Consider the following 27,139-nt stretch of genomic DNA (forward strand, 5'->3'; position numbering starts at 1 on the left):
TAGTAATTTTTATGTTTCTTTGTATGATTTGTTGTTTTGCTACCATGTCTATGTGGAGCTAAACTTCACATTCTAGGGTTGTGGTTCTTTCATGACTATTGTTATTCGGATATTGATTTTGATTTCTTAGTTTATCATATTGGTTTATTTATTTAATCCTGCACTTAATTATTTGATTGCTTGATCACCAATTGAATACTATCTACGAATCTTGAATTGAACTCGAAAGTGAGAATTCTAGATTGCATATAGGATTGAGTAGAGCAAGTTCTTGAAACTGGGCATCGGGGAACAGATTTGCAATTAGGATAGACATATACCTAATTGCCTTGCTTGGTTGATTTACAGGAATTATAAATGCGTTCTTGTTGATTCTAATTCCATAGACATATAGGAGTTAGGTTAGCTTGAATAGGCGAGTAAGAACTCGACAGATTCTTATGAGCAATATTAACCCTGTCAACCAATAAACTCGATAAATTAGTTAGTCAATTCATTTGAAGAATACAATAGGAATGTTAGATAGCCCATAACCCTAGATCGTTTTCATTACATTGATATCATAAAAATCTGCTCTTTCTCTGTCCAAAGTTCATTATTTGTTTTTGTTTATTTTAATTAGTTTAGAATTAAATATTTCTAGGTTTAATTCTTGTTTAGATAATTAGGATAGTCTAATTTAGTTAATAGTTAATCACAAGTCCTTGTGGGATCGACATCCGACTTTTAGTCACTTTATTACTTGACGACCGCGTATACTTACGTGTGCGTTTGGCCGCAACAATAAGATTAACAAAAATAATATAGAATAAGACATTAACAATAGTACATATCCGAGAACGTCACGAGTTTTGGATGTGGATCAAGTCATACTTTTAAAAAAGAAAAACAATAACAAAGTTGTAAAGGTGTCTTTCTAACAAAGGGTTGTCTTTACTTATTCAGAAACATGCTTCTTGTACTACATTTTTTTGTGGGAGGGGTCCGACAACAGTAAAGAAAAGCTAACCATAAACTGGAGCCAATTCTTGTACTTCCAAATTATGATTATGCTGATTTGAAGTCTGATCATTTTAAGGAGAAGCCCAAACGATATTGCAACAACATGAGTTCGAGTTTTGAGGGGAACATATAAGGCGCACGTGGGAATTTTTGTTCCGTCAAAGGTCTCACGGTGGTTAGGTTTGGGACTTACAGGTTGTTTGGATGGGTGTACCCATTGTATTGTATTGTATTGTTATCCTAAAACATTATTTGTTTTGATTATTTATTTAAAATTGGTTGTATCGTATTGTTAAATCCATTGTCCGAAACAACCAAAAGTCCCATTTTATGAAACAACCGATTTGGTGTGGTGGGATCGTTTCCTATTTTCTTTTCCAATTATGCCCTATTTTTTACTCTATAATTCTATTTTATTATTTAATGTTATTTAATAATAGTAAACATATAATGTATTCAAACATTGTTTCCATAAAACATACAATACAATACATTAACGATGAGTAACGATGATCCAAACATAGTGTTAAAATGTATAGTACTTCACTTTCTCGAAGAATGTAGACTATTATATGTGCTCAACCAGAAAAGAATAGGATTATTTTGAGCTTTTTCTCACAAGGAAAATAACTCTCGAGTGTTCCACACTCTTCCACTTTCAGTTTGATTTTGCCCCTTCCCCAAGGTTACAGTTAGTCTCAGGGTCACATTTTGCACAATCATCAGCCAGACAAAGACGCGAATTTGAAACCTATGGCAACACGTAGAAGCTCTAGCTCAGCTCTCACGGCCATTGCGGCGTCTCGTTCCCGCCTACTCTCTCGGTTTCGTCCTGCAGTTTCTCGTGTCTATCAGAATACTTTACTCGGCGCCGGCAGCTGTCCACCTCCCAATAGTGGATTTTTTGTTGCAGAAACAACTGCTGCCGTTTGGCCGAATTATAACGTGTTGTCCAAAGGTTTCGTGCACTCTTACTCTACTACTGCTGCTAGCTCCGGACAGGCACGACTTTCTTCTTCCTAATTGCATTCTTCTGTCTGTTCAATTGGAAGTGCTGATAGAATTAACTTTAATTGACGTTTAGATTAAACTTGAATGAATGCTTTTGGTTCTTTTATTTAGCTTTTGCTGCGAAGTGAAGTGATCTCTATTTAGATATTGTCAGTTAGAGAACTATTTTCTCAACGTTAAGGAACAGCATTTCCAGCCTTTCTTTGCAGAGTGGAGGCTTAAATTGTGTGTTTTTGGACGAGAAAATAACAAAAATGGTCCCTTATATGTGGGGTAGAATAAAATAGTCCCTTAAAATATACTCCTGAGGAGTTTTGGTTCTTTAAGTTTGCAAAAAAGTGAGCATTTTTAGTAGTCGTCAATTATTTTAACAAACTCTGGTTGTTTAATTTAACGAATACCAAGTCGCATTTGGAGGTGCATTTTTGCAGTTTATGATATATTTGGTCTATTGTCTGATGCAGTTTCTGGGATTTAATGGGTCTTTCCTAGTGGTTCTAGTTAAATCCTTTTCTTTCATAGTTTCGCAAAATCTAACAGTCAAATTGTGATAAACAGTTGACAAGATTAAAAGTGCTCATGTGTGGCAAACATAGATCCTGTTTAGCTGATAAGTGTCAAGCCGTGGAAAACACTTGTAGGTGCTGAAGTGGATTTTATAAATTGGCAGTTACGTGTTAAGTGAGAAGTGGAACTGATAATAATCAAGTAGTATGTTTGGTAAAATAACTATTGATAAGCACTTTTTTGCTAAAATAACTGTAATAACCTTAAAGTTATTTACAAATTCTATAAATTTTAAAGTATTTATTACATAAAAAGACGAAAAATAGAGGTAATTAAAAGTTATGTTAGAAGAATATATTGAAGATTACAAAAGATCATAGGGATAAAATTGTAAAAGGCTTGGTCAAACAAAAAATGTTTATTTAGCTATAACTTATGACTGATTTCACGCACTTCTCGTATGAGCACTTTTAGGGTTTAGCAAACGTATAGATAAGCCAAAATGTGCTTACAAGCTAGTATGACCCTCTTAAAGGACCCTCTTATAGCTTAGCCAAATACATGTATTTAAGAGTCTATTTTATACCTACCCGGCTACCCCCCAAAAAAAGTGATCATTTTTGTCATTTTCTAATTGTTGGACAGGCGGTTTTATTCTACTATTCTTTGACAATTTCGTGGGTCATCCTTGGGGTAGGGTAGGCTGCCTTCATCACACACCCTTGGGGTGCGACCCTACATGAGGGCTTCTCTTTGTGGAGTACACTTTATCAAAGTTATGTATAAACACATGCACTAAACTAGACTTTTGTGATAGTTGTTTCACTTGAGGCTGGCAGTTTACTTCTTTTTTTGTTTGGCTGCACATTTCATTTGGCTGCTATTGGTGTTGCCATCAAAGCTACTCTAGTGTCTACTATTGATGCTAAGAACTTATGGGGTGAATGAAAGGACGGGTGACTGAAAGGACATCTCCTTCCTCAGCTGTGTTATATCTTCTTAAACAAGAAGTTTTGATGTAATCAAACAATACTAAGGGGGTTGTGCAGATAAAAACAGCTATTTATAAAGGTCCATTGGTCTCCCTGGCCTTCTCTAGAATGAGGAGTACCATGATTGTAGATATTTACCTATACCATATCGCCATTTGTCAATTCTCTTGGATTTGACCTGATGATTACTTATCTTTAATTTTGGGTAATTTTAAATTGTTTTGGCATATTATTTGTTGTTATGTTAATTAGTATGAAGATTTAACAGATTAATAATATGGACTACACCGAGATGGCTCTTGAGGGTATTGTTGGTGCTGTTGAGGCGGCACGGACTAGCAAGCAACAAGTAGTTGAGACTGAGCACTTAATGAAAGCTCTTTTGGAGCAGAAGGATGGGTTGGCTCGAAGAATATTCACTAAGGCTGGGTTGGACAACACATCAGTTCTGCAAGAAACAGATCAATTTATATCTCAGCAGCCAAAGGTATGAAAAATGGAGACTGATTGTGGATTGTGAGGAGTTCTTGGACTAGAGAATCAGATATTTTTTCTTGCAGGTAGTAGGTGATACTAGTGGCCCCATATTAGGGTCACATCTTAGTTCTCTCCTAGACAATGCGAAGAAGCACAAGAAAGAAATGGGAGATTCCTTTGTGTCTGTGGAGCATATGTTGTTATCTTTTTTGTCAGACACTAGATTTGGTAAAAAGTTATTCAGGAATCTCCAGCTTACGGAGAAGGCTTTGAAGGATGCTGTCAATGCTGTTCGTGGAAGTCAGAGAGTAACTGATCCAAGTATGTATATATGTATATAGCTTCATGTTTCGTGTCCATGTCTCTTATGATTTCATTCGTTCTGGTTGAATGGTAAATCCCAGTTGGCGAAAGGATCTTACTTTATCACAGCATGAGATGATTCTTACTTTGGTTGATTGGGTGGATCATGCGATATTGTCTCTCTGGTTTGTCATGGACAATAAATTTTGCTTATTGATGGAAGGAAGTCTTGTAAGGTGGTTAGAGGCTTAGAGCTGATAATATTTCAAAAAGTACTTGGCAAAAAAGGCTAATTCCAAGTAGCTGGTATAATACTCCATTCACATGAACTTAGATTAAACCTGAATTTGAAGAATGACTTTTGATATCAAAAGGTAGAATGAGGAGTTCTGTTAGCAAAATTGCATTAAGGGAGTATGGATGTCGTTGATATATATGACAATGCATATCACTGTCTCTTAGTGACTACATCATGAAGTTTCAAAATCACTGACCATGCTCAGTGCAAATAAGATATCTAATTGTGTCAAAATAGATAATTTAGTATAGCTCCGATATTTGTCAAGATCTTCCGGCGGCTCTTCCTGTCTAGGAATGAGTTTGAAATCCCGATCCTTAGGGTGTGAACATGTTTACAATGTGACACGTATGTTTACTCTAATTGTCAAAAGCATGCTTTGTGAGATAGCAATGCCTATCTTTGATTGTGCTACCTCAATCTCCTGTAATTTTCTCAAATCCTGAGCCTGACAGCGATTGAACAAGTGTTGCTCGAGTTAAGAAACTATTTGGTCATTGCCTTCTATACTAAAATGTCATCAACATAGTCCACTAGTAAATACATAAACCATGACCATTATAATGAGAGGAAATTGAACGATCAGCTTCACTTTGGACACTTCCCATGATATTGGACCACGAACTGAATTAGAGAAATTCCAAGCCGTACTCCCTGTAAGTGTTTTAGACCATATAAGTGACCGTCAACAGCATACTAAGCTTGAATTCCCTTGAGCAACAAGCTAGAGTGGTTGCTTCATGTACACCTCCATGGCTAATTCTCCGTGCAAGAAGGCATTTCAGATATCCTGTTTATACAGTGTACAGTAAAACATTGGCGCTAAAAGGTTAAACAGTTGGGTGGGTGGATGTACAGGATGTGTTACTTTAGTCAAGGCCATAAATCTGAATGTACTCTCTGACAAGGTTGGCCCTCAGTTGACCAGAACATACTTCTACCATATAAGTAGTGACGTCCAAACAACACTTACCAGAACAAAACCAATTCCTGCACCCAAGGGTGTGGACTAGTGTTCCATGAATTGGGTTGAGAATCATGAGTTTTAGGTTCAAATTCCAGTGGAGGCAAAAGACACTTGGTGATTTCTTCTTGTATGTCGAAGTCTTGGTGGACATATGTGAGAAAGAAGAGAGTTTGAGAGTGAACTCAGCTTGATTATTCCCTTAAGCAGTGGGCTTTAAATAGCTAAGTGCACATACTCTAAGTATTAGATCAAATTTGAGTCCTAGTAAACTCCTACAGGAAAAGGGAGTCAGATACCTAAACCTAGTTATACTCTAAAGTTCTTATTGTTAGATAGTTATGTGTAAATAGTCCTAGTCCCATATATAATAGGAATAGAATATGTCCTAGTTCCATATGTCGTAGGAGTAGAATATGTCCTAGTCCCATATGTAGTAGGAGTAGAATATGTATCATATATAGGGTTCATTGTATCATTGTTAATAAAAACAGATTTTTCTCCCGTGCATTCTCGCATGGTATCAGAGCTTTAGTGAGAAAATTATCGTTGTGCGTCATTCCAGCGACATCCGGGAAGAAAGATCTCATCGCCGCGCCATTTTCCGGCAACTTCGTCTTGTTCATCACTGCTACAGTGGTACTGTGCATATACCAGTACCACCATCAGATCCGAAACCATTGTGCGACCAAACCCTAGAAATTCCAGTCCCAACTGAACAGAAAAGTTAGTTGACGATTCAAGATTGATTTATGTTATTTCCTAATCGGTAAGTGTTGTGCAAAAACCAACACTGCCATCTTGTTCGGAAAAGTCAGGCGACAAAACCCAGTCAATCTCTCCGGTGTAAAGTCACTCGCGCGCCGCCAAAATTGGGGTTCCAGTGAGCTATTGTAACTTTCCGGCGCGTATGAGCCATTCCGGCCACTTTTTGACAAAACTTCTTCAGGATAACTTACTCGTCCAGTGATTCCGAGCCTACCCATATAAGTTACATCAAATTCTGACAACTTTTATTTTTTCCAGCGTGAAAAGTGAACTTTTCCGGGTGTGAACAGTAATTTCCAAAAAAGTTTCTGTTTTCTGGTGGTGTTTTAGAACCTATTTTGTAGTGTGGAATTCGGCTTAGTCTCACTATTTTCAAATTATTCCGACAACCTTTCGGCCACCTTCTATTTATCAGCAACTACCTGGTTTTGTTGCTCAGGGATAGTATAGTGGCATTGTATGTCGAATGATTAACTTGCAGATATTTTCACCAAGTATTAGTTACATATGTAACAAGCCCGGTACATATGATTTGTATGCACCGGCTTGAGGGAGAGTGTTAGATAGTTATGTGTAAATAGTCCTAGTCCCATATATATAGGAATAGAATATGTTTTAGTCCCATATGTAGTAGGAGTAGAATATGTCCTAGTCCCATACGTAGTTGGAGTAGAATATGTATTATATATAGGCTCATTATATCATTATTAGTAAAAATAGATTTTTCTCCCGTGCATTCTCACACTTAAGTAATTAGATCTCCTCAGTCTCTATCCTATGGTATATTCTCATCTATGCTGTCCCAAATTAATACGCTGAAGAGAAATTCAATCCCAATGTTGTGTGTGAATTTTTATGGTATCAGAAGCCATGTCGATACCTTCCTCCTCCTCTCCTCCATCACCAACACTCATTAACCCTCTTTCTTCTTCATCTTCCTCGCATGCACCCCTTAACCATGCTCATCACTTCGAAGGGCAACCCAGTGCACTAAGCTCCTGCTATGCGCGGGGTCTGGGCAAGGGCTGCACCACAAGGGTCTATTGTACGCAGCCTTACCTTACATTTCTGCAAGAGGATGTTTCCACAGCTCAAACCCGTGACCTCTTGGTCACATGGCAGCAACTTTACTAATTGCGCCAAGGCTCCCCTTAACCATGCTCATCACTTCATTTCAATAACATTAACTTCTACGAAATTTTTCTTTTTTGGAAGACACAACTATTACCTTTTCTTCGAGGAAAAAATCTCCATGGCTATATTGATGTAACTAATCCTTGCCCACCATCACACACTACGGTGGAAGGCAAAGAAATACCAAATACAACCTATGCATAATGGATCCAACAGGACCAATTGCTTCTTAGCCTGTTGATTTCATCACTTTCCAAAGAAATGTTGCCCATGAAAATTGGTTTAAATACCTCCAAAACAATTTGTGATGCACTTGAGGCAGCCCGAACCTTCAAATGCACGAATCCTCAATCTTCATTTGCAACTTTAAACTTGAATCAAGAAGATCTTTCGGTTACTCAATACTTGCACAAGGCCAAACTCATCTCCAACGAATTGGCAGCTGCTGGAAGGCCCCTTCGTCTTGCCGATCAAAATGTGTACATCTTTAAGGGACTGAGATATGATTTCAAGGACATTGTTACTACTTTCTCAGCACGACCTGAGCCAATCACATTCTCATAACTTCACAGCCTCTTGCTTAACCATGAATGTAGACATGGTTCCTCTATCTCCTTGCTTTCCTTAACCACCCCAACACCACCTGCTCTTCAACAATACCCACAGCTAACCTTAGTCAACGTACTACAATCTGATCGCAATAATGGTTTCAATTCAAATAGGGGACGGGGCAGATCTTAGTGTGGAAGAAGGGGTAGAGGTGGTTGTAAATACTCGAGGAATTTCTCTAAACCATCTTGCATCAACTTGCTTCCAGAGGTACAATCACTTGATTAACCTTATGGCTTATTTGTCTCACCAAGCTCCTTTACCCTCAACTTTGCAATGGTTTGCGGACACTGGAGCCACTCGCCATATCACTCTGGATCTCACAAATATTCATCAAGTTGAAGATTATAGGGGTTCAGATCAGGTTCAAATTGGCAATAGACATGACCTTTCTATCCATCGCACTGGTAACTCCTCTCTCTGATCACCCTCTTGGTCTCTCTATCTTAAGAATATCCTTCATGTTCCTTCAATTACCAAACGTTTACTCTCAGTTCAACTTTTGCTCGTCACAATAATGTCTTCGAACTTCATCCCTTTCATTTTGTTGTCAAGGATCTACAATCCAGGACACCTCTTCTTACAGGGCAGAGTGATGGTGATTTATACACACTTCCAGTCAAGTCTTCTTCTTCCATCTCCCAGCCAGTTCCAGCCTCTCCAACAGCTTCTCTATCAATCAACACATCACCTTCATGCTGGCATCTTCATCTTGGTCGCCCCCATCAACGAGTACTTAGGCAGATTCTTAGGACCTACAATTTACCTTGTTATGGTTCTAGTTTGAATAACATTTGTTGTGCTTGCCTACTTGGCAAGTCACAAAAATTCTCTCTTCCTTTGAGTATTAATAAAAGCACTTCGATTCTTCAATTACTTTATGTTGATGTTTGGGGTCCTGCACCTTTTCTTTTCTCTCAAGAACACATATACTTCTTGGGTCTGTAGATGATTATTCTAGTTATACCTAAGGATATGCTCTCTACCGTAAAACTGATGTATTAACCACATTAATCAGTTTAGAACTCTTGTGGAAAGAAAATTTAATATATTCATTAAAGCAATCTGACTGGGGTGGGGAATTCAGATTAGTTAATCCTGTTGTTGCCAAACTTGGGATTGCTCACAATATTTCTTGTCCTCATATTCATGAACAACAAGGGAAAGTTCAAAAAAAACATCGACACATCGTCGAAACTGGCCTTAGTCAATGTTCTATGCCTCCTCGTTTTTGGCAGTACGCATTCGAATCTGCAGTTTCCTTATCAATCGTCTGCCATCAGCAACTACTCGAGGAATCTCACCTCATGAGTTGCTTCACCATTCTAAACCTGACTATGGATTTTTTAAAGCCTTTGGCTGCCTCTGCTATCCTTACTTACGTCCTTACAACAAGCACAAGTTTGATTATTGCAGCAAATCTTGTGTCTTTCTTGGTTATAGCCCAGCTCACTTAGGGTATTGTTTTCTTGATCGTTCTACTAGGAAAATCTATATTGCTCGTCATGTTCGCTTTGACGAGATCAATTTTCCTTTAGCTGTGCCCTCAATTCTTGGTCCTCCACCAAACCAAAGTCATTCTACTTCACCATGGGCTTCCTCTCCTGCAGCTCTTTCGCCAACATCTACTACACTGCAGCTCTCAAGACCAATAGCTTTCCCTCCTGTTCCTACTTCTTCACAACCTAGCCCTACTCCTACTCCACTCCCGTTCTACGAACTGTTCCTCCTCTGGACCCTAATCCTAGTCCATATTGTCCTCCTCCTCCGAAAAACAGTTCTAGTTCACCTCCCAATGCTTCATCTCAATAGCCTAACAATTTGCCAGGTAATCCATCTTTCAAGCACATCTCCAGGTTCACCTTTCGTAGCAGAACCTCAAGCTCCACTCAAACAATATTCTCGTCGTTCCACAAAAACAATACACTTGTTCAACGTACTCATCATTGAATCTTCGGCATATGCCACCCTCTTCCCATCTCACAGTGTCACCTTCCTCTCCTCCTACTATGGAGGCCACATGCTTCACTGAAGCAAATAAGTACAAAGAATGGCGGGAGGCCATGGAATCTGAAATGAATGCTTTGCTACGAAATAATACCTGGTCTTTGGTTCCTCATAATCCTTCAATGAATGTTTTAGGATGCAAATGGGTGTTTCTCATTTGAAAAAATTTCTATTGGGGCAATTAAGAGATACAAAGCTCGTCTTGTGGCTAAAGGTTTTCATCAACTTGAAGGCCAGGACTACTCTAAGACTTTCAGTACAGTTGTTAACGCTGCAACCATTTGCATTGTTCTATTTTTAGCAGCTTCACATGGGTGGTCTCTCCAATAATTTTATGTGCAAAATGCATTTTTACATAGTGAGCTTCAAGAATATGTGTTCATGAGCCAGACTTCAGGTTTCATTCATCCTCTTTTTCCTCATCATGTTTGTCAGCTTAAGAAGTCACTTTACGGGCTCAAATAGGCTCCCAAGGCATGGTATATGCGTCTCCATAAGTTCTTGTTCAGCGTAGGCTTCATCACCTCTAGATCAGACACCTCCCTGTTTGTCTACAACTCAAATGGTGTTGTCGCCTACCTCTTAGTATACGTTAATGATATCATAGTCACTGGCAGTGGTACCTCCTTTTTAGAATCCATTATCCTCAAACTTGGAGATGTCTTTTCCATACGTAATCTTGGTCCTCTCAGTTTCTTTGTTAGTGTTCAGGTTTCACGTAGTCACCATGGCATCTCTATGTCCCAAGCTGAATACATTAAGACTATTCTTGGAAGAGCACGTATGTAGCACTGCAAACCTTTAATTACTCACATGATCCTACCTTATACTGTCATATTGTGGGTGCCTTACAGTATGTCACTCTCACTCGGCCGGACTTAGCTTTTGTAGTGAATAAAGCTTGTCAATTCATGCACAATCCTACTATGAATCAGTGGGCAGCAGTCAAGCGCATAGTCTGCTATTTGAAGCATACCCAACACGTGTTTTCACATTCCTAGGTCTCTTACACTCACTCTTCAAGCCTTCACACACTCAGATTGGGCAGGTGATGATCGTAAGTCCACTAAGGTTATGCCATAGAAAAGATTGATTTGTGCATTGGCCATCAATAACAATGCTTCTAGATACAGGATTCTAGGGTGGATGGGTTGTTGGGGCTCTATGAGTCTTCCTTGAGTGGCAGTGAGGTCTAGAAGTCGATGCAAAGAGAATTGAGTGTTACAGTGAGTGACTATGACTCATTCTGTCAGCCTCTATAATTTTTTGTGACTCTAGCTTTTCAGTAAGTAGTTTCTTCCCTGGCTTTAATGTCACGAAGACTAGAAATAAGAGACTGAAAAATGATGGAAAAACTTGATTATATCCTCAAGTTTGATTAAGAACTTAAACTAGTTACAATCTTGGTAAATTACAGAATATGGTGAAGTAATTCTCCTAATGTGACTCATTCATAGCAACTGAGTTAACCCAATAAAGCAAATGACTGGACGATCTTGACAAATCCAAGTCTATCGACCTCAACAAGTTTCGTTGCCTTAATCGTGACAATATATTTAAGTTATGTTCATTAAATTGGAAAGAGTTGCTGTTGCTCTTATTTTTGCCATCATACAGCTGTTCACTATGGTAGATTATGGTTTCCTACCAAGTCCAACAAAACTGAGCAGCCTTGACAATGCCTGATAGTCAGTTTCTGAATTCTGTTCTCTCCAAAAGTAGAGGATGAACATAATGTTATCTGATTGGCTCGGAAAAAAGTTGTATGTAAGGTGAAACCTTAATAACATAATGAAACATGTAATGGTCTTTGTGCCTTTGCCTTGTTATGTCTGCTACTAAATACTGAAATTGCTGCTGAAAGTGCTTTTTGAGGTGTCACTCATTTTTTCTTGCTGCTATTAATACATAGCATTCTGATTCTTTTTAGACCCGGAGGGAAAGTATGAGGCACTTGAGAAATATGGAAATGACTTAACTGAACTTGCCAGACGTGGCAAACTTGACCCAGTGATAGGAAGAGATGATGAAATACGGCGCTGCATCCAAATATTATGTCGGAGGACAAAGAATAATCCTGTTATTATTGGTGAGCCTGGAGTGGGGAAAACTGCAATTGCCGAAGGGTATGATCTCTAGCCTTTTGTGGTCTCACGGGGTGATGTATGACCATGTTTTCCCTTATATTTATTTGTCTGGATCCTGGTTCAGTCGAAAACAATCCAAAAACAGTAATGGAATAGCGGATCTGTGGAGGACATTTTTTATTATTACTTGTCTACAATGATAGTCTTTTGGTTGGATATGCTGTTTTAATTATTTTTTGTTGAATAATGCTGCCTGGCAAACCAAACATTGAACTTTAAAAGAGTTATGTTTCTAGAAAAGATGTGCTTGGAATAGCATGATTATCAGCTCAGAGAGGTTTGTGATATTTAGCAGACTGTACGTGTGATTTACAAGAAAAAATCATTGCTCATACATATAGTTTCTGGATAATACGTTATTCCTGTTAACTATTTGAATTATGAGATGGGTCAGGGTGTGTTACGTGGAGTTGTTGAAAATTAGTAATTGTAGGATGGAATGAAACAATTATAATCTTTTTTGTTTACCATGGTTCATTGTGTTTATTTTTAATGAGCATTGGTGTGGTAATGAAATGTTAGTTATAGCACTTCTAACTAAGGGATCTGCCTATATGTTGCAGAATCAGGATCGTTGACAAGGTTTAGTGAAGAGTTCTGATGGATGCATTCAACATTTCTTGAAAATATATATCAAAATAATGCTGTCGTTAGTGAATCACTGAATTTGTGTTAACTTCCCTATGATTTGAAACTACCTTGCCCCTACGCCAATAAAATTGATAATTAATATATTTGAATGATCAAATTTCTAATTAATAATTAATAGAACGCCAAAATTGTGGCAGCTTGTAGAGCCTCTGTGTGACCTCGTTTTAACTTTTTACATAGGTCCAAGGTAGTGTTAGCTGTAATATTTGCTTGTGCTTAAGAGTCCTATGCAATTGGTGGCATTTTGCACGTCATCTACTTTATGCAATATGTTATGTTTCCAGCCTTCGTGAAATGGGGATGTGTTTTTGACAGATTAACTGATAAAAGTCAATCAGTTCTGTCTCTTGTAATGATCTTTTTCCAGCAAAGGAGGCTTTTTAGTTATTACTTGTTACCAGTACGTTATGAGATTTAGAGCCTTTGTTGTTTGGATATTTAAAAAGTTAATCAATACTTACTTTTTAGTAGACCGGTTGTGCTAGTTGTAACTTACTTATCTTACATATCGGAAAAATTAGTTTGGTTTAACTGCCGGACGAATGTGTTTCTGCACAGGAATTGAATAATTCTAAATTGATATTGGATAATGGCTTATTTGAGTGTATCTGCAATAGAGGTATATTTTTGCTTAGACCTAGAGAAAGCATATGATAAGTTGGGAAAAAATGTCGTTTAGTGGGTGCTTGAGAACAAAGAAATTTTTACTCAAAATATACAAGTACCATAAAGGATATATATGAAGGAGTGGTCACAAGTGAGGGACCGGTGTGCAGAGATATAGAGGAGTTTCTTCTAACCGCGAGTCCATAATAGGGATCTTCCCTATAGTTGCTTACCCTGGCTATGGAATGAGTTATTCAGTAGCAAATAGGATGAAATTTATGGGATATGCTATTTGTCGATGATATTTTGTTGTTTGACGAGGGGCAGGGCAAGAAAGTAACAATCGCACCCGAGAGAGTCAATTGTTACTTGACAAAATTAGTTAGGGGCCGATCAAAAGTTGAATTGTAGAGAAGCACACTAGAGAATAAGGATTTTACAATAGGTAGAACCGTAGAAGTTAAACAGAAGATATGCAATGCAAGTTTAGCATTTGAAGTGAGGTTAGATAGGATACTAGTGTCTAGACAAAAAATTCAGATATCTAGACTCGATCTTTCAATAGAATGACATGATAGATGAATATGTAACACAATAATATGATGGCCGAATTGAAGGAAGCCCATGGAAATGCTTTGCAATAATGAGATAGCTACTAAAGTAGAACATAAGGTCTATGGAAACTGGTGAGATCAACAGGGTTATATAGGAGTAAACGCTGGACTTTTAAGACCCACAATATCGACAAAATGAGCATGAGCATCGTAAATATGTGGTGTCAGATGGATGTACTATACAACCCAAAAATGGTTGCGTCCAAGTCACTACATTGACAAGATGAGCATCGTAAATATGTGGTGTCAGATGGATGTATACACACCAAAATGGCTGTGTCCATGTGAAGGTGCAAGTAGCACACATTGATAGTAAATTGAGAGATGGCCACATTTCCATCATGTCTTTCGTAGGCCTTCCAAGTGCATTGGTTTATTGGTGAGACTATGATGACTGAAGCTGTTGAAAAGGTATGATGTAGATCTAAAATTACATGAAGAGAAGTCATCTAGAAACACCTAAAATCTCTCAGAATCTGCGTGGATTCATTATGAACATAGCACAATGAAAGCAAACTATCAAAAGCATGCAATAGTAATTAGTTAGAGTTGAAGCCTAGTCGCTATTGCTCTTACATTAGGTTTTGTGTTTGCCAGGAGCTTTTAATTTGTTTAGAGATTTGTATATCAAATGTGAGATATAGAGACCCTCTAGTTTTAACAAACACCCTCAAGTTATCTTAAAAGAGAGTGAAATAGATAGAGGATTCATATAATGATCCCAACTAGGTTGGATTTGAGGTATAGATTAGCATGATTGATATAGTTATCTAAATTTTAAAAATCAACCTTATAATTAAGGCAAAGATGCTCTTAACATGTTAAGAAGAAGACGAACAAGATATTGTTCTTCCTTTTCTTTGATATAAGATATTTCTCTTCCCACCATCCTGCAAGGAGAAGAAGGTAACAACAGTACGAAAAGAAGGGCTGTCTTTTTCAGCAAGGGAAGAAGAATAAATTTCAGCCTCCAGGTGTCATAAGTAGGGCTCCCTGCCGCGCATGTTGGATGGATGAAGAACCATGGAGTTCTTAGTAAAGTGAGGCAGGGAGCAGCTTCATGTGACGCCCAGCAGCCCGATGCAGGCTTTAGCCGCACATGTTGGATGGATGAAAAACCATGGAGTTCTTAGTAAAGTGAGGCAGGGAGCAGCTTCATGTGACCCCCAGCAGCCCGATGCAGGCTTCAGTATATTCTTGTTTCATTTCTTGACAAAGACGAAACTTTTCTTTTATTTTCTGATCCTTCTATTTATATTTTTGAGCATGTGGAGAAATATTATAGAGAGGTCATGTCAACATAAAGGTCAGAAGATTAACATCCAAAAGGACAAGAGATTTAGGGTGTGTTTGGTACGAAGGAAAATGTTTTCATGGAAAATGAGTGGTTTTATCACTTGTTTTTCCTTGTTTGGTTGTAGAGTGATTTTTTTTCCGGAAAATATTTTCTAGTGTTTGATTAGATAATATAAAATATTTTTAGAAAAATAGTTTTTTATGCTACTCTTCTCAACGCACCTTCCCAAATCCTCATGTTTCCTATACACCCCCCTCTCCGCGTCGCTCCCTTCCCCCTCTCTTCCCTCTCCGAGGCTCTATTTCTTCAAAAATTTAAATATTCTTTTCAAAATTCACACAAATTCAAAGGAACTAATGTGGTACTTTGCTTTTTCACACAAGAACTACGTTGAAATAAAGAAAATATTTTTTCTACATCAGGAAAATAAAATACTTTTTCTATGTCATGAAAAGAAAGTACTTGTTTTGTTAAAATGAAAGAAAATATTTTTTATACATCAAGAAAATAAAATATTTAGTTTGTTGAAATGAAAGAAAATACTTTTTCTACATTATGAAAAGAAAGTACCCGTTTTATTGAAAAGAAAGAAAATATTTTTCTATATCATGAAAAGAAAGTACTCATTTTGTTGAAAAGAATTACTTTTTCTCTTTCTGAAAAAGAAAACACTTAATTTGTTGAAATGAAAGAAAATTTTTCTGCATCATGAAAAGAAAATGCTTGTTTTGTTGAAATGAAAGAAAATACATTTTCGACATCATGAAAAAAGTACTCCATCCGTTTCAATTTAGATGAGGTAGTTTGACTCGATACAGAGTTTAAGAAAAAAGAAGACTTTTAAAACTTGTGGTCTTAAAAGCTTAAGGGGTAAAAGTTTGTGGGGCCATGACATTTGTGTGGTTATAAAAGCTTCTCATTAAGGGTAAAATGGGTAAAATGAAGAGTTTAAAGTTGAATTATTTTTAAATTTAAAAATGTGTCATTTATTTTGGAACAGACTAAAAAGAAAAGTACCTCATCTAATTTGAAACGGAGGGAGTACTTGATTTGTTGAAATGAAAGAAAATATTTTTTCTACATCATGAAAAGATACTCATTTTGTTGAAATAAAGAAAAAGTATTCTATTTACAATACCAAAAGAAAGTACTCTTAATAATATTTCTATTTAGGATGGGCGGTGGGCGAGGTTGGGGTGGGTGGGGGTGGGGGTGGGGGTGTGGTGTGGTAGGGGTGGTTTGGGGGTGGGTTGGATGGGGTTGGGGGAGGGTTGGTGTGGATAGGGAATATGGTGGAGAAGGTTGAAAAAGAGTTTTGGAAAATGTTTCCCTTCTTTTGACAGGGAAAATATTTTCCTCCAATCGGAGGAAAATGAGTTCATGAGGAAAATGTTTTCCAAAACATTTAAGCCAATCAAACATGGGAAAATTGGATTCCTTCATACCAAACACACCCTTGATAGAAGCGGGCATTTGGACCCTGGATCCTATGGGAGGATTACACCTTAGCTAGCAGCTTTCTCGTGACTTGGTTTTTCCTTTTGTGAATAGTATCGTAACAGTTTCCTGCTTTTGCATTGAATTATTATCACTGGGCGTTTAGCCACACAGTGAAGTATTGTATATGTATAATCACTATGCGCACTCAATAACCTGAGATAAATTTACTTGTGGAGCTGGTTTCCAGTTTGCCTAATGCATGGTAAACGAAGCTAGGTCAAGTTTAACCATGCGTCTAACATCAGTGAAGAGAATTTCCCACTGTGGTTGGATTATAGGAGAATACTTCTTATTGGACCTAGGAGTCTTGTCTTGTAAAAGAAGGTAGAAAATATTTTTCCGCCAACAATAATGGAAGTGATAATATCTATCCTACTTTTAGATTAAGAATATTCTCAAATATCACATAGAATATGCTTCAACATTCTCCTATTCAGATATGGTGAATTTAGACAATTCTAACCTATAATCAAGTCGATTCTCTTAATACCCTAAAGTGCCCTCTCAAACTCGAAGATGAAAAATCAACTTGAGTTTGTTTATCTAAAAACATAGATGATTGTCATCCAGACCTCACTGGAAAATCTGCTGCTAGAGCAATGGCTGGAATGATGCACACTATGACTAGAATAGCCTCCAGAGAGGGTGGAGCAGCAACCGAAGAACTGTTAGACAGAAGTTATTGAGTCTCTACTAAGAGAATAGAGGTTTTGGTATCATGAGAAAAGAAGAGAGTGCTTATTTATTTGATTACTGACACAACGAGAGTGTTTCTTATAAAGGATTCTTATTCTAGTGATATAAGCTCAGTAATTATATTATGCTAATGATATGAATAGTGATTTTTCTCTTGTAGTTAAGTGAAGAATACTCCAAAATATCATATAAAATATTTTACGTATTCTCCTATTCAGATACAATTAGGCAATATTAACCTATAATTACTTTGATTCTTTTGGTATTCTAACATGGTCTTTAGTCTTTGAAAGAAATCAGGAAAAAGAGAGGTGAAAGATGGTATCAGCCAAATTTCTATATGACACTTAACCTCAGAATGATTATGCTTTCTGCTGCTCATACATGCAGGTTAGCTCAAAGGATAGTCCGTGGTGATGTTCCTGAACCTTTGATGAATCGGAAGGTTATAACTTTTCTTCCTTGGTCTTAATTTGATTGAGTTTATTTTATTATGAAAAGGTCAAGTGATTGTGCATGTGCAAGAGCTTGGAAGATGGCCTTTGCGTAGTCTGCATTAGATTGCTCTCTCTTCAATTTGAAAAAGATAGTATCTGGGAAAGGCATGTCTTGAAGAAATAAATCAATGGTTGAAAACCTGCTGCCTTTCTCTTGAGAATTATGAGCCGTAACTTGTTGCTTACTGCAAATAGTACTGTTTCTTGTGTTGTGGTGATTCATTGTATGATGCCAGTATTATTGGATCATTATTTTCTTTTCATGATATGAGTCTGCTAAAGACAGTTGATGCAGTCTTTACTCAAATGAACGACCGTGGCTAAGTAACATATTGTTTTAATCATTTCTGGGAGCAATTTCAGTCGAGTTTGATACTAAGTGAGATATGCATAACACTGCACTCAAATGTCAAACTAAATTTTGATCATCTAAGCTAGTTCGATGAGCTATTTTTCTCTTTTCTGAACCCCCCGACACCTCACTCTGCAAAGGGGTGGGAGAAAAGGAAACGAACCACCTCATTCTCTAAAAAAGCTCTCTTTTCTGAACCCAACCCCTCACTCAGCAAAGGGGTAGGAGAAAAGGAAACGAACCACCTCATTCTCTAAAAAAGCTCTCTTTTCTGAACCCAACCCCTCACTCAGCAAAGGGGTAGGAGAAAAGGAAACGAACCACCTCATTTTCTAAAAAAGAGGGGAACTAAATTACGATGCCTCCTAAAGTAAAGTAGTTGGACATAAGTTTCTGAAATTTCTGTAGCTTGAACCTTGATTGTCTATTAGGATTTGTTAATTTCGACTTTTAAGTGCTAATACTGTAAGTTGATTTCCTTTTTCTTTTCATTTTATTTAGTTGATATCTCTCGATATGGGTGCCTTGCTTGCTGGAGCAAAGTACCGTGGAGATTTTGAGGAAAGGCTGAAAGCTGTTTTAAAGGAAGTCTCTTCATCCAATGGGCAGATAATATTGTTTATTGATGAGATACACACTGTAGTTGGTGCAGGTCTGGTACTTATTTTTAATATCCATTTCTTCATGAAGGAAGAAGTTTATTTCTACCGACTGGTTAGAAAATTTGCCAACTATAGTCTTTCTCTCTAAGATCAAATCTCTATTATTTTTTGAGTTCGATATTAAAGAGAAGTGCCGACTCAAACTGCTTCTCTGCTTTCAAATCTCATGGATTGTGGACAGCAAGTAGTGACTGCTCTTTTTGTTGGATGATTTTTCTCCTTGCTTAATTCAATCTTAAACAATCCAAAGTTCATGGTTTAACTCATTTGATGTCACTGGGAAACACTAGTTCTTCATTCTAGTGAGGTTAAAAAGCACTATTGCTTCGTGATTGTGTTTTAGGTGATCCAGTTTTAAATTTGAGCCTGGAGCTGGGAAATGCTTGAACCAAAATTTACTTTTCTGTTAATTTGAGCCTGGACCTCGGAAATGATTGGAATAGGTCTATTTTTCTGTTCCATAAAGCTGATAAAACATTACTGATGATGTCCTTTATGTATGCAACCGGGTAAAGGAGAAGGTACCTTTACACCCAAGATATAGTTTCTGTTTGTAGCTGGCTTATACTAGTAACTAATTCAGCGAATGTACTTGGTTAAATTATGTTAATATGTTATATTCTAAAAATTTTGTTTGTTTATGCCTTCCTAATCATTGTGTTTGCTTATGCTTTGTGTGTAGGAGCTACTAGTGGGGCCATGGATGCAGGGAATTTGTTGAAACCCATGCTTGGTCGGGGTGAACTTAGATGCATCGGAGCAACCACTTTGAATGAATATAGGAAGTACATTGAGAAGGACCCTGCTCTGGAGCGCAGATTTCAACAAGTATATTGTGGCCAACCATCTGTGGAAGATGCAATTTCCATCCTCCGTGGATTGCGTGAACGATATGAGCTGCATCATGGTGTTAAAATATCAGACAGCGCTCTTGTATCAGCTGCAGTTCTTGCAGATCGGTATATCACCGAGCGATTTTTGCCGGACAAGGGTAGGCTGACTTATCCTTAGAACTGCAAGTTGTCTGAAATACTTGCTTTTCATTCCTATAAAATTCTTGTGAACATTTTTCATGATATCTTCAAATTAATACAGCAGCCTAGTGTTACTTTTACATAATAAGAAAGTTACAGGGGTACAAGTAGCTTATTTTTATGGCTTCTTTAGATGTTTTATTGCATCGAATGGATCAATTGATCCAGATTTCAAGCTTCTTCTAAATGTTTTTAGCTGTGTGTGATCTGACATACGTTACTTGGGGCTTTTCACTTATACTCAGTTCTTGCTTTTCAGCCATTGATCTTGTTGATGAAGCTGCTGCAAAACTAAAAATGGAAATTACTTCAAAGCCAACTGAATTGGATGAGATAGATAGGGCAGTGCTAAAGTTGGAAATGGAGAAACTCTCCCTGAAAAATGACACGGATAAAGCATCTAAAGAAAGACTTGACAAGCTAGAAAGTGATTTGAAGTCCCTTAAGGCAAAGCAAAAAGAGTTAAATGAACAGTGGGAACGCGAGAAAGATCTGATGACACGTATACGTTCTATAAAGGAGGAGGTAAATTGCATCTCTCATTGATGAGGTCAAATCAAAATTGCAGTTTTTCTTTGTTTTCTCATGATTACTGTTCAATTTTTTTCGTTGCGTAGATTGACAGGGTGAACATAGAAATGGAAGCTGCTGAACGTGAGTATGACTTGAATCGTGCTGCTGAACTCAAGTATGGCACCCTAACCTCCCTTCAACGGCAGCTAGGAGAAGCAGAGAAAAACCTGGCTGACTACCGGAAGTCTGGGAGTTCGTTGCTTCGTGAAGAAGTAACAGATCTTGATATTACTGAAATTGTTAGCAAGTGGACGGGTATACCACTATCAAACCTTCAGCAGTCTGAGAGGGACAAGCTTGTCTTTTTAGAGAATGAACTTCACAAAAGAGTTGTTGGTCAGGATATGGCAGTAAAATCTGTGGCTGATGCAATCAGGCGATCTCGGGCAGGCCTGTCCGATCCAAATCGGCCCATTGCAAGCTTCATGTTCATGGGTCCCACTGGAGTTGGCAAAACTGAACTTGGAAAGGCTCTTGCTGCGTACCTTTTCAATACTGAAAACGCTCTGGTGCGTATTGACATGAGTGAATACATGGAAAAACATGCTGTTTCACGGTTGGTTGGTGCACCACCAGGTTATGTTGGATATGAAGAGGGTGGGCAACTAACTGAAGTGGTCCGTCGGAGGCCTTACTCTGTGGTCCTTTTTGATGAAATAGAGAAAGCGCATCATGATGTTTTTAACATTCTCTTACAGTTGTTGGACGATGGAAGAATAACTGATTCTCAAGGGAGGACTGTTAGTTTCACAAACACTGTTGTAATAATGACATCAAACATCGGGTCACATTACATTCTTGAGACACTGCAAAACACTCGAGATAGCCAGGAGGCAGTTTATGATGCGATGAAAAAGCAGGTTATTGAATTGGCAAGACAGACTTTCCGGCCTGAGTTCATGAATCGGATTGATGAATACATTGTTTTCCAACCTCTGGACCTTAAGCAAGTTAGCAGAATTGTTGAGCTCCAGGTAAAGCAGATCTGTAATCTGTTGAATTCTGATTCTCCCGACTTCATACGTTTTTCTTCTGTGTTGTTTTCTGTTTGCTGCGGTGTCACCTGCTTTTTGATTACTTTGACTTTAAGAGCTTTATAAGCACTACAGCAGTTCACTGTTGTGCGTTATCTCTGTTAATTTCGGTTTTTCAGTGTGAGAGCAAAAAATGTTTTAGTGTGCATTAGATCTCAACATTACACATAAGTACATCTCATTCACTTGGTGGTCGTCGTCCTAGTTTTTTCTCCTTGCTGCTTTCTGATGAGTGCATGATTGAGTATGTCAAGCTTGAGAACTGCAGCGCATCCTGTAGCTTTCTCCAAGATGAAACATAATTTGATATCTGTTCTTTCTGGTTCTTTATTTGGGGAAAGTGTTTGGCTATTTCTTTATTTTAACCTTATCATCGCATCTGCAGCCATAGTATAACCTTGGAGAGGTTCGTGGGAAAGAAAGTTACTGAGGCTAACTGACAATATCTTTAACTGAAAATATTTGTAAAACAAAACTTTGTGTTTTTCTATTATCATACTATATTAGTTGCTCTCTTTTATCTTTATTTCGTCCATCTTCTCTGTTTGAAGAGATTTTTCTTCTGTTTCATGAGATAATTCGAGGTGGAACTACTGAGTGCTATACATGCGGCTGATTATCTATTTCATTTTTCTATAGTGAGAAAGCGAATGTCTCCCTCTGAAGTTGTACTGCTGATATTGGAGTTTCTTAGAACCTGACGACAAGTTCTCTTTTCTCTTTGCAGATGAGAAGGGTGAAAGACAGACTCAAACAGAAGAAAATTGATCTTCATTACACGCAGGAAGCTATCAGTCTACTGGCGAATATGGGTTTCGACCCTAACTATGGAGCTCGACCCGTTAAAAGAGTGATTCAGCAGATGGTTGAGAACGAAGTAGCAATGGGTGTTTTAAGAGGAGATTTTACGGAGGAAGACATGGTTATCGTTGATGCTGATGCTTCTCCTCAGGGGAAGGACCTTCCTCCCGAGAAGAGACTGTTGATACGAAGAATTAAAAATGGTCCCAACATGGATGCCATGGTTGCCAACGATTGACATTTCGTCTCACAAGGTGTACATATACGATGTAGATGCCTAGGTGTGGATCTAGTTTGTAAAATTTAACATCAATAAATGAAATAGTGTAGTTGTCGTGTTTCTGTTCAGCTGACGGTGATGGCAATTAAAAGCATAACTTAAACCATGCACGCGACATAAAGCGAGAATTTTGTGCGCTTCTTTTTGAAACGAAAAATTTGAAGAGAATCACGCACAATATGTTTACAATCCTTGGTTTTTAAGGGAAGATAATAAGGGGGCAATAGGGCATTTATATGTTGATACGTGCTCTGATATAGTTCAATGGTCAGGATATATTTGGTTTATAACTTTATTTAATTCTTCTCTAGCTTTTATTTTCCTCTTGGAGAATCCAGACTAGGACCCCTTTTCTCTTTTAACTTTCCGGCATGTTTGACGTTTTTTTACTAATTCCGAGATGTTCTGTAACGAATTAACAATTATGAATAATTTAATTCATGTATAACATGTAATTCAATTCTAAAATGGAATTAAATCATATACTAATGAATAAATATGTTCTTAGGAAAGGACAATATGCTGCATTCAAGCCTTCAACCAAAATAGTGCCTGATATGGGGCTCGTTATAACAAGAAGAAAATTAATCTTGAATGTTCAAGGACGAAAGAGAACAAACAATTATCAAATCTATTAAGAGAGCAATATAATGGGTATAAAGTGAGATTTTCTCTTGAAGAAGGGGGTTTTGATACAGTTACCCACAAAAACAAAACTATTTACCCTTGTCTGCCCATTTGTTTTTCTACCTGTAAACTAATTACATTTCCTACCCATAATAGTTTTTGTGAGAATTTTTTTCTTTATTCTCCAATTCTTTTTTTATTTCTATGCTCTTTTCTCCTTTTCTTTTTTCTCGTTTTCTTCTTATTTTTTTTCATTTTTTCCTTTTCTAATTTCATTTAACTTCTTTTTTTTTTATTCTTTTTCTCTTCATAATCTAATTTCATTTACCGTTTTCACTATTTTTTATTATCCTTTTTTATACAATAAGAAAAAATAACTGTATAGTAAATATTTGTTAACCTTTTTTAATATAACTAGTACAATATACCTTATGTTTTTTTTTCTTTCTCATTTATTAAATTCAATTATTAAACTAAAATAATATTAGTTGTCACTTGATCTAATTTACTGAATATCACATTTATTGCTGCTGAGCACCATAAATTACATAATCAGATTCTAATAATCAACGCGTGATTGCCATGCAAACCTTGATCTACTTCCATATAAATATCAGTACACACTCTATCATTAGCAGTAATACAACCAGTTATAGAGCAAGAAAACATAATCTACGACAACCAAATCTCCATATATACTAGTTAGAATAAAAATGACAATAAAATATTGAAAAATGCAACAAAAGTATAAGTAGCAAAAAAGACATCTAGTACCATGTGATACCAATATGGTATATATGTATACCAACAGAGCATGTGATTTCTCTATAATATTGCTACAACTATCTGCGACTATACTACTCTACCAAAACATTAAAGGACACAATAAAAGTATGAGAAAATTACATGCTCGTATTGCAAGCTAAATATTCGCAAAACAACTTGCTCATTTTGTATACTAAGAGGGTATATAGTTGTATGGGGTTGTTCCAACAATTGCCTATAACTATAAAAACTATTAATACACATAATTTATGTCCATCGGCACACAAAAATTCCAGCATTGCAACTCATGTTCATATAATAATTTCATAATAGAATTCACTTAAGATGCAGCTAAAACAACCAAAACAATGTTCAACTACCATATGATACCAATATGGCATATAACTATACCAACATGGTATACAGTTTTACTAGTTAATTCCCGGCAACTATATGACTATACTACTATTACATAACACACATGCATAAAGAGAAAAATAAAAAAAATAGTGTACCACATATTAATATAATAAGGTATTTCAAGATATTGTACTATATTACTATTATTAAAAAAATCAAATATTGTACCAATTAAATGCAGCTAATACAACCAAAAAATGATTCAACTAGCATATGATACTAATATAGTATATAGCTATACTAATAGGGTATATAGTTGGAATGAATTGTATACTAATATAGTATATTTGTATACTATTTGAGTATACAATAGAAATTCGTCTTCTTCTTTGGTTCAACTATATTTCAACCCAAATTTCTAAAATCTACTACAAAATCTCCACCAAATTGACTAAAACTTTAGCTACAACCTCCAATCAACTTTCCAAACAAACTCGTACAGGATCAGATCAAAATAATTAAAAACTCAAACAAACCAAGTTATGAGTTTCAAGCTTCAAGGTCCTTCAATGGTGGATTTAAATATTTGTACAATAAATCTCCAAAAACCAGCATCAAAGATACAATCTACACCTCAAAGAACAATAACTAACGAATCTACACAAATGTGGATGAAAAACGATTGCCACAGAAAGATTTCATCAACAGTGAGTACTTGGGTTCATCATGAAAAAAGGAGGATTGTTGTTTTTTGGAGAGATGTTTGAAGCTCTAAAGAATTTGCCAAGATCAGTGTGGATTCTTCTAATGGTCACAACTATGAACCGGATTGCTTGGTTTCCATTCACCTAATGGTCACAGGCTTCTATACAATAAATTTTGATCTTGAAAACAAAATCTGTCATAAAATTTCAAGAAAAGAGCAGTTTTCTAATGCATAAACTGGACGATAGAAGAAAGAAAGATGGTTGGCAAGGAAAAAATCGGGTAAATAGTTTGGGACCCATGGGTAGGAGTAGTAAATAGTTTGGGCCTGGGCATTAAAGGGTAAATAGTTTAGGATTAATGGGTATAAAGTGAGATTTTCTCTTGAAGAAGGGAGAGAGATGATTGGAAAATTATTAGGCTGAAAATTCTAAAGGATTTTGAAGATGGAAGAATAAAGAGAGAACAAAGTGAAAGCTTGGTGTGTGTTATCGCAGTAGGAAATTGGGAACAGAAAAAAGTTAGAGAAGAAACTTAACCATTGTTAAAAACCAAAGAGATCCTGACCATTGAAACTATATTGGAACACGTGCAAACATATAAATGCTCTATTAAACTTTACTAGAGGGAATTTTACTGGACTGTATCTCGATCCAACGTTCACCCAACTGCTGAATCCAAAGGCTACTTGAGTTCGAGAAAATTCTCACTCGAGGGCTACCGGAAAGGCCTAAAAAGGGCTAGATTTATTTCAAAAAATAGAGACCCAACTCTCACTCAAGTCGGGCTCAGATGTACTGGTGACCTGAATTCGCGTCAAATCAATCCAAGCTCAGTCCAAGGGTAACAAAGGACTTCGTGAAGCACCGCATTAATTAAATTAAAAACCCAAGGGTTTATTATTGTTATGTTCCGGATCCGATATTCGGACCGATCGTTAGAGTCATACATCTGGATTTTTCACAAACGCAGGCAAAATGGAGTTTAGCACAAGTCCAAGGATGATTAAAGAAACTTTTGTATTAATAAATGACGATTACAAAAGCCCGCGAGGGGTCCTTACACAGAAAAAAAGAAGCAAAGAACAACAGCTACAAGGCCTAATCTACTTTTGAGGGTATATCTTCGGGAGCGACATCCGTGAGAACCGTTTCCTCGGGGACCCCATTTCGATCTTCAGAGCGGTATCTTCGAGAATCTCCTCCGAAGCAGATATAGCCTATCAAAGAGCAAAAGCTTTTAAAAAGCAAGGAAAATTGTGGCTTGGTGAAAAATTTGGCGAGTATGGGTCTCATCAGCACTACTATTGTGAAGCCACTTCTCGAGACATTGCACCGGTGTGGGATGCAAAAGTTAGTAGATGATTCCACCTCACTCCATGGAAAGCAAAAGGAATGAGGCGCCACACCAGGTTGAAGTTAAGAGAGATGACCAGCGATTTACGGTCCACATATCTTCTGATACGGGAAGAATTTGAGGCCCTTCCCTCATTATTTCGAGCCAACAATAACAACTCAGTGTTATCCCGCTCAGTGATGAAAAGCTTTGAAAAAGAGCCATGGCATGACTGACAAAGTTGCTGCCGTATGACCTAATGGTCACGAGTTCGAACCATAAAAATAGGAGTTTGGAGGAGGATGTAGAGAAGGGAAAGGGCCAAAGGCTGTTGAAGAAAGATTGAGTGGAGTTGATATTACGCAATAGAGATGATATTTACACCTTAATATTACCATGCTTTATTGTTGTTTTATAGGCGAATTGATAACAAAATGCTCTAATTGGTGTTCTTTTGCTTTGCAGGGAATAATTTAAGTGAGGATGCACTACGGAGTGTTTTGGAGTCAATAATGTGAAGAAAACGCTCAA

The 27,139-nt window shown here is 37.2% G+C and overlaps 1 protein-coding gene across 1 annotated transcript; it reads left to right on the forward strand.

Annotated features, from left to right (window-relative positions):
- Positions 1–1,569: 1,569 nt before the first annotated feature.
- Positions 1,570–23,111, forward strand: LOC109217598 (chaperone protein ClpB4, mitochondrial-like). The gene is made up of 10 exons (XM_019381856.1): positions 1,570–2,004; positions 3,781–3,999; positions 4,073–4,310; positions 12,003–12,198; positions 17,974–18,028; positions 18,934–19,084; positions 19,777–20,085; positions 20,388–20,653; positions 20,746–21,675; positions 22,463–23,111. The coding sequence occupies exons 1-10, from the start codon at positions 1,756–1,758 to the stop codon at positions 22,772–22,774; spliced, it is 2,925 nt and encodes a 974-aa protein (XP_019237401.1). The 5' UTR covers positions 1,570–1,755; the 3' UTR covers positions 22,775–23,111.
- The last annotated feature ends 4,028 nt before the right edge of the window (positions 23,112–27,139 follow it).

Source organism: Nicotiana attenuata, unplaced genomic scaffold (assembly GCF_001879085.1).
Source record: "Nicotiana attenuata strain UT unplaced genomic scaffold, NIATTr2, whole genome shotgun sequence".
Taxonomy (NCBI): Eukaryota; Viridiplantae; Streptophyta; class Magnoliopsida; order Solanales; family Solanaceae; genus Nicotiana; species Nicotiana attenuata.

What these genes read in the sequence shown, in the direction of transcription:
- LOC109217598 (XM_019381856.1), top strand. Translation starts at nt 1,756, where the DNA reads ATGGCAACACGTAGAAGCTCTAGCTCAGCTCTCACGGCCATTGCGGCG. An exon ending in AAAACTGCAATTGCCGAAGG is followed by an intron (nt 12,199 to 17,973) that starts GTATGATCTCTA and finishes TCATACATGCAG; the next exon opens with GTTAGCTCAAAGGATAGTCC. An exon ending in GCGATTTTTGCCGGACAAGG is followed by an intron (nt 20,086 to 20,387) that starts GTAGGCTGACTT and finishes CTTGCTTTTCAG; the next exon opens with CCATTGATCTTGTTGATGAA.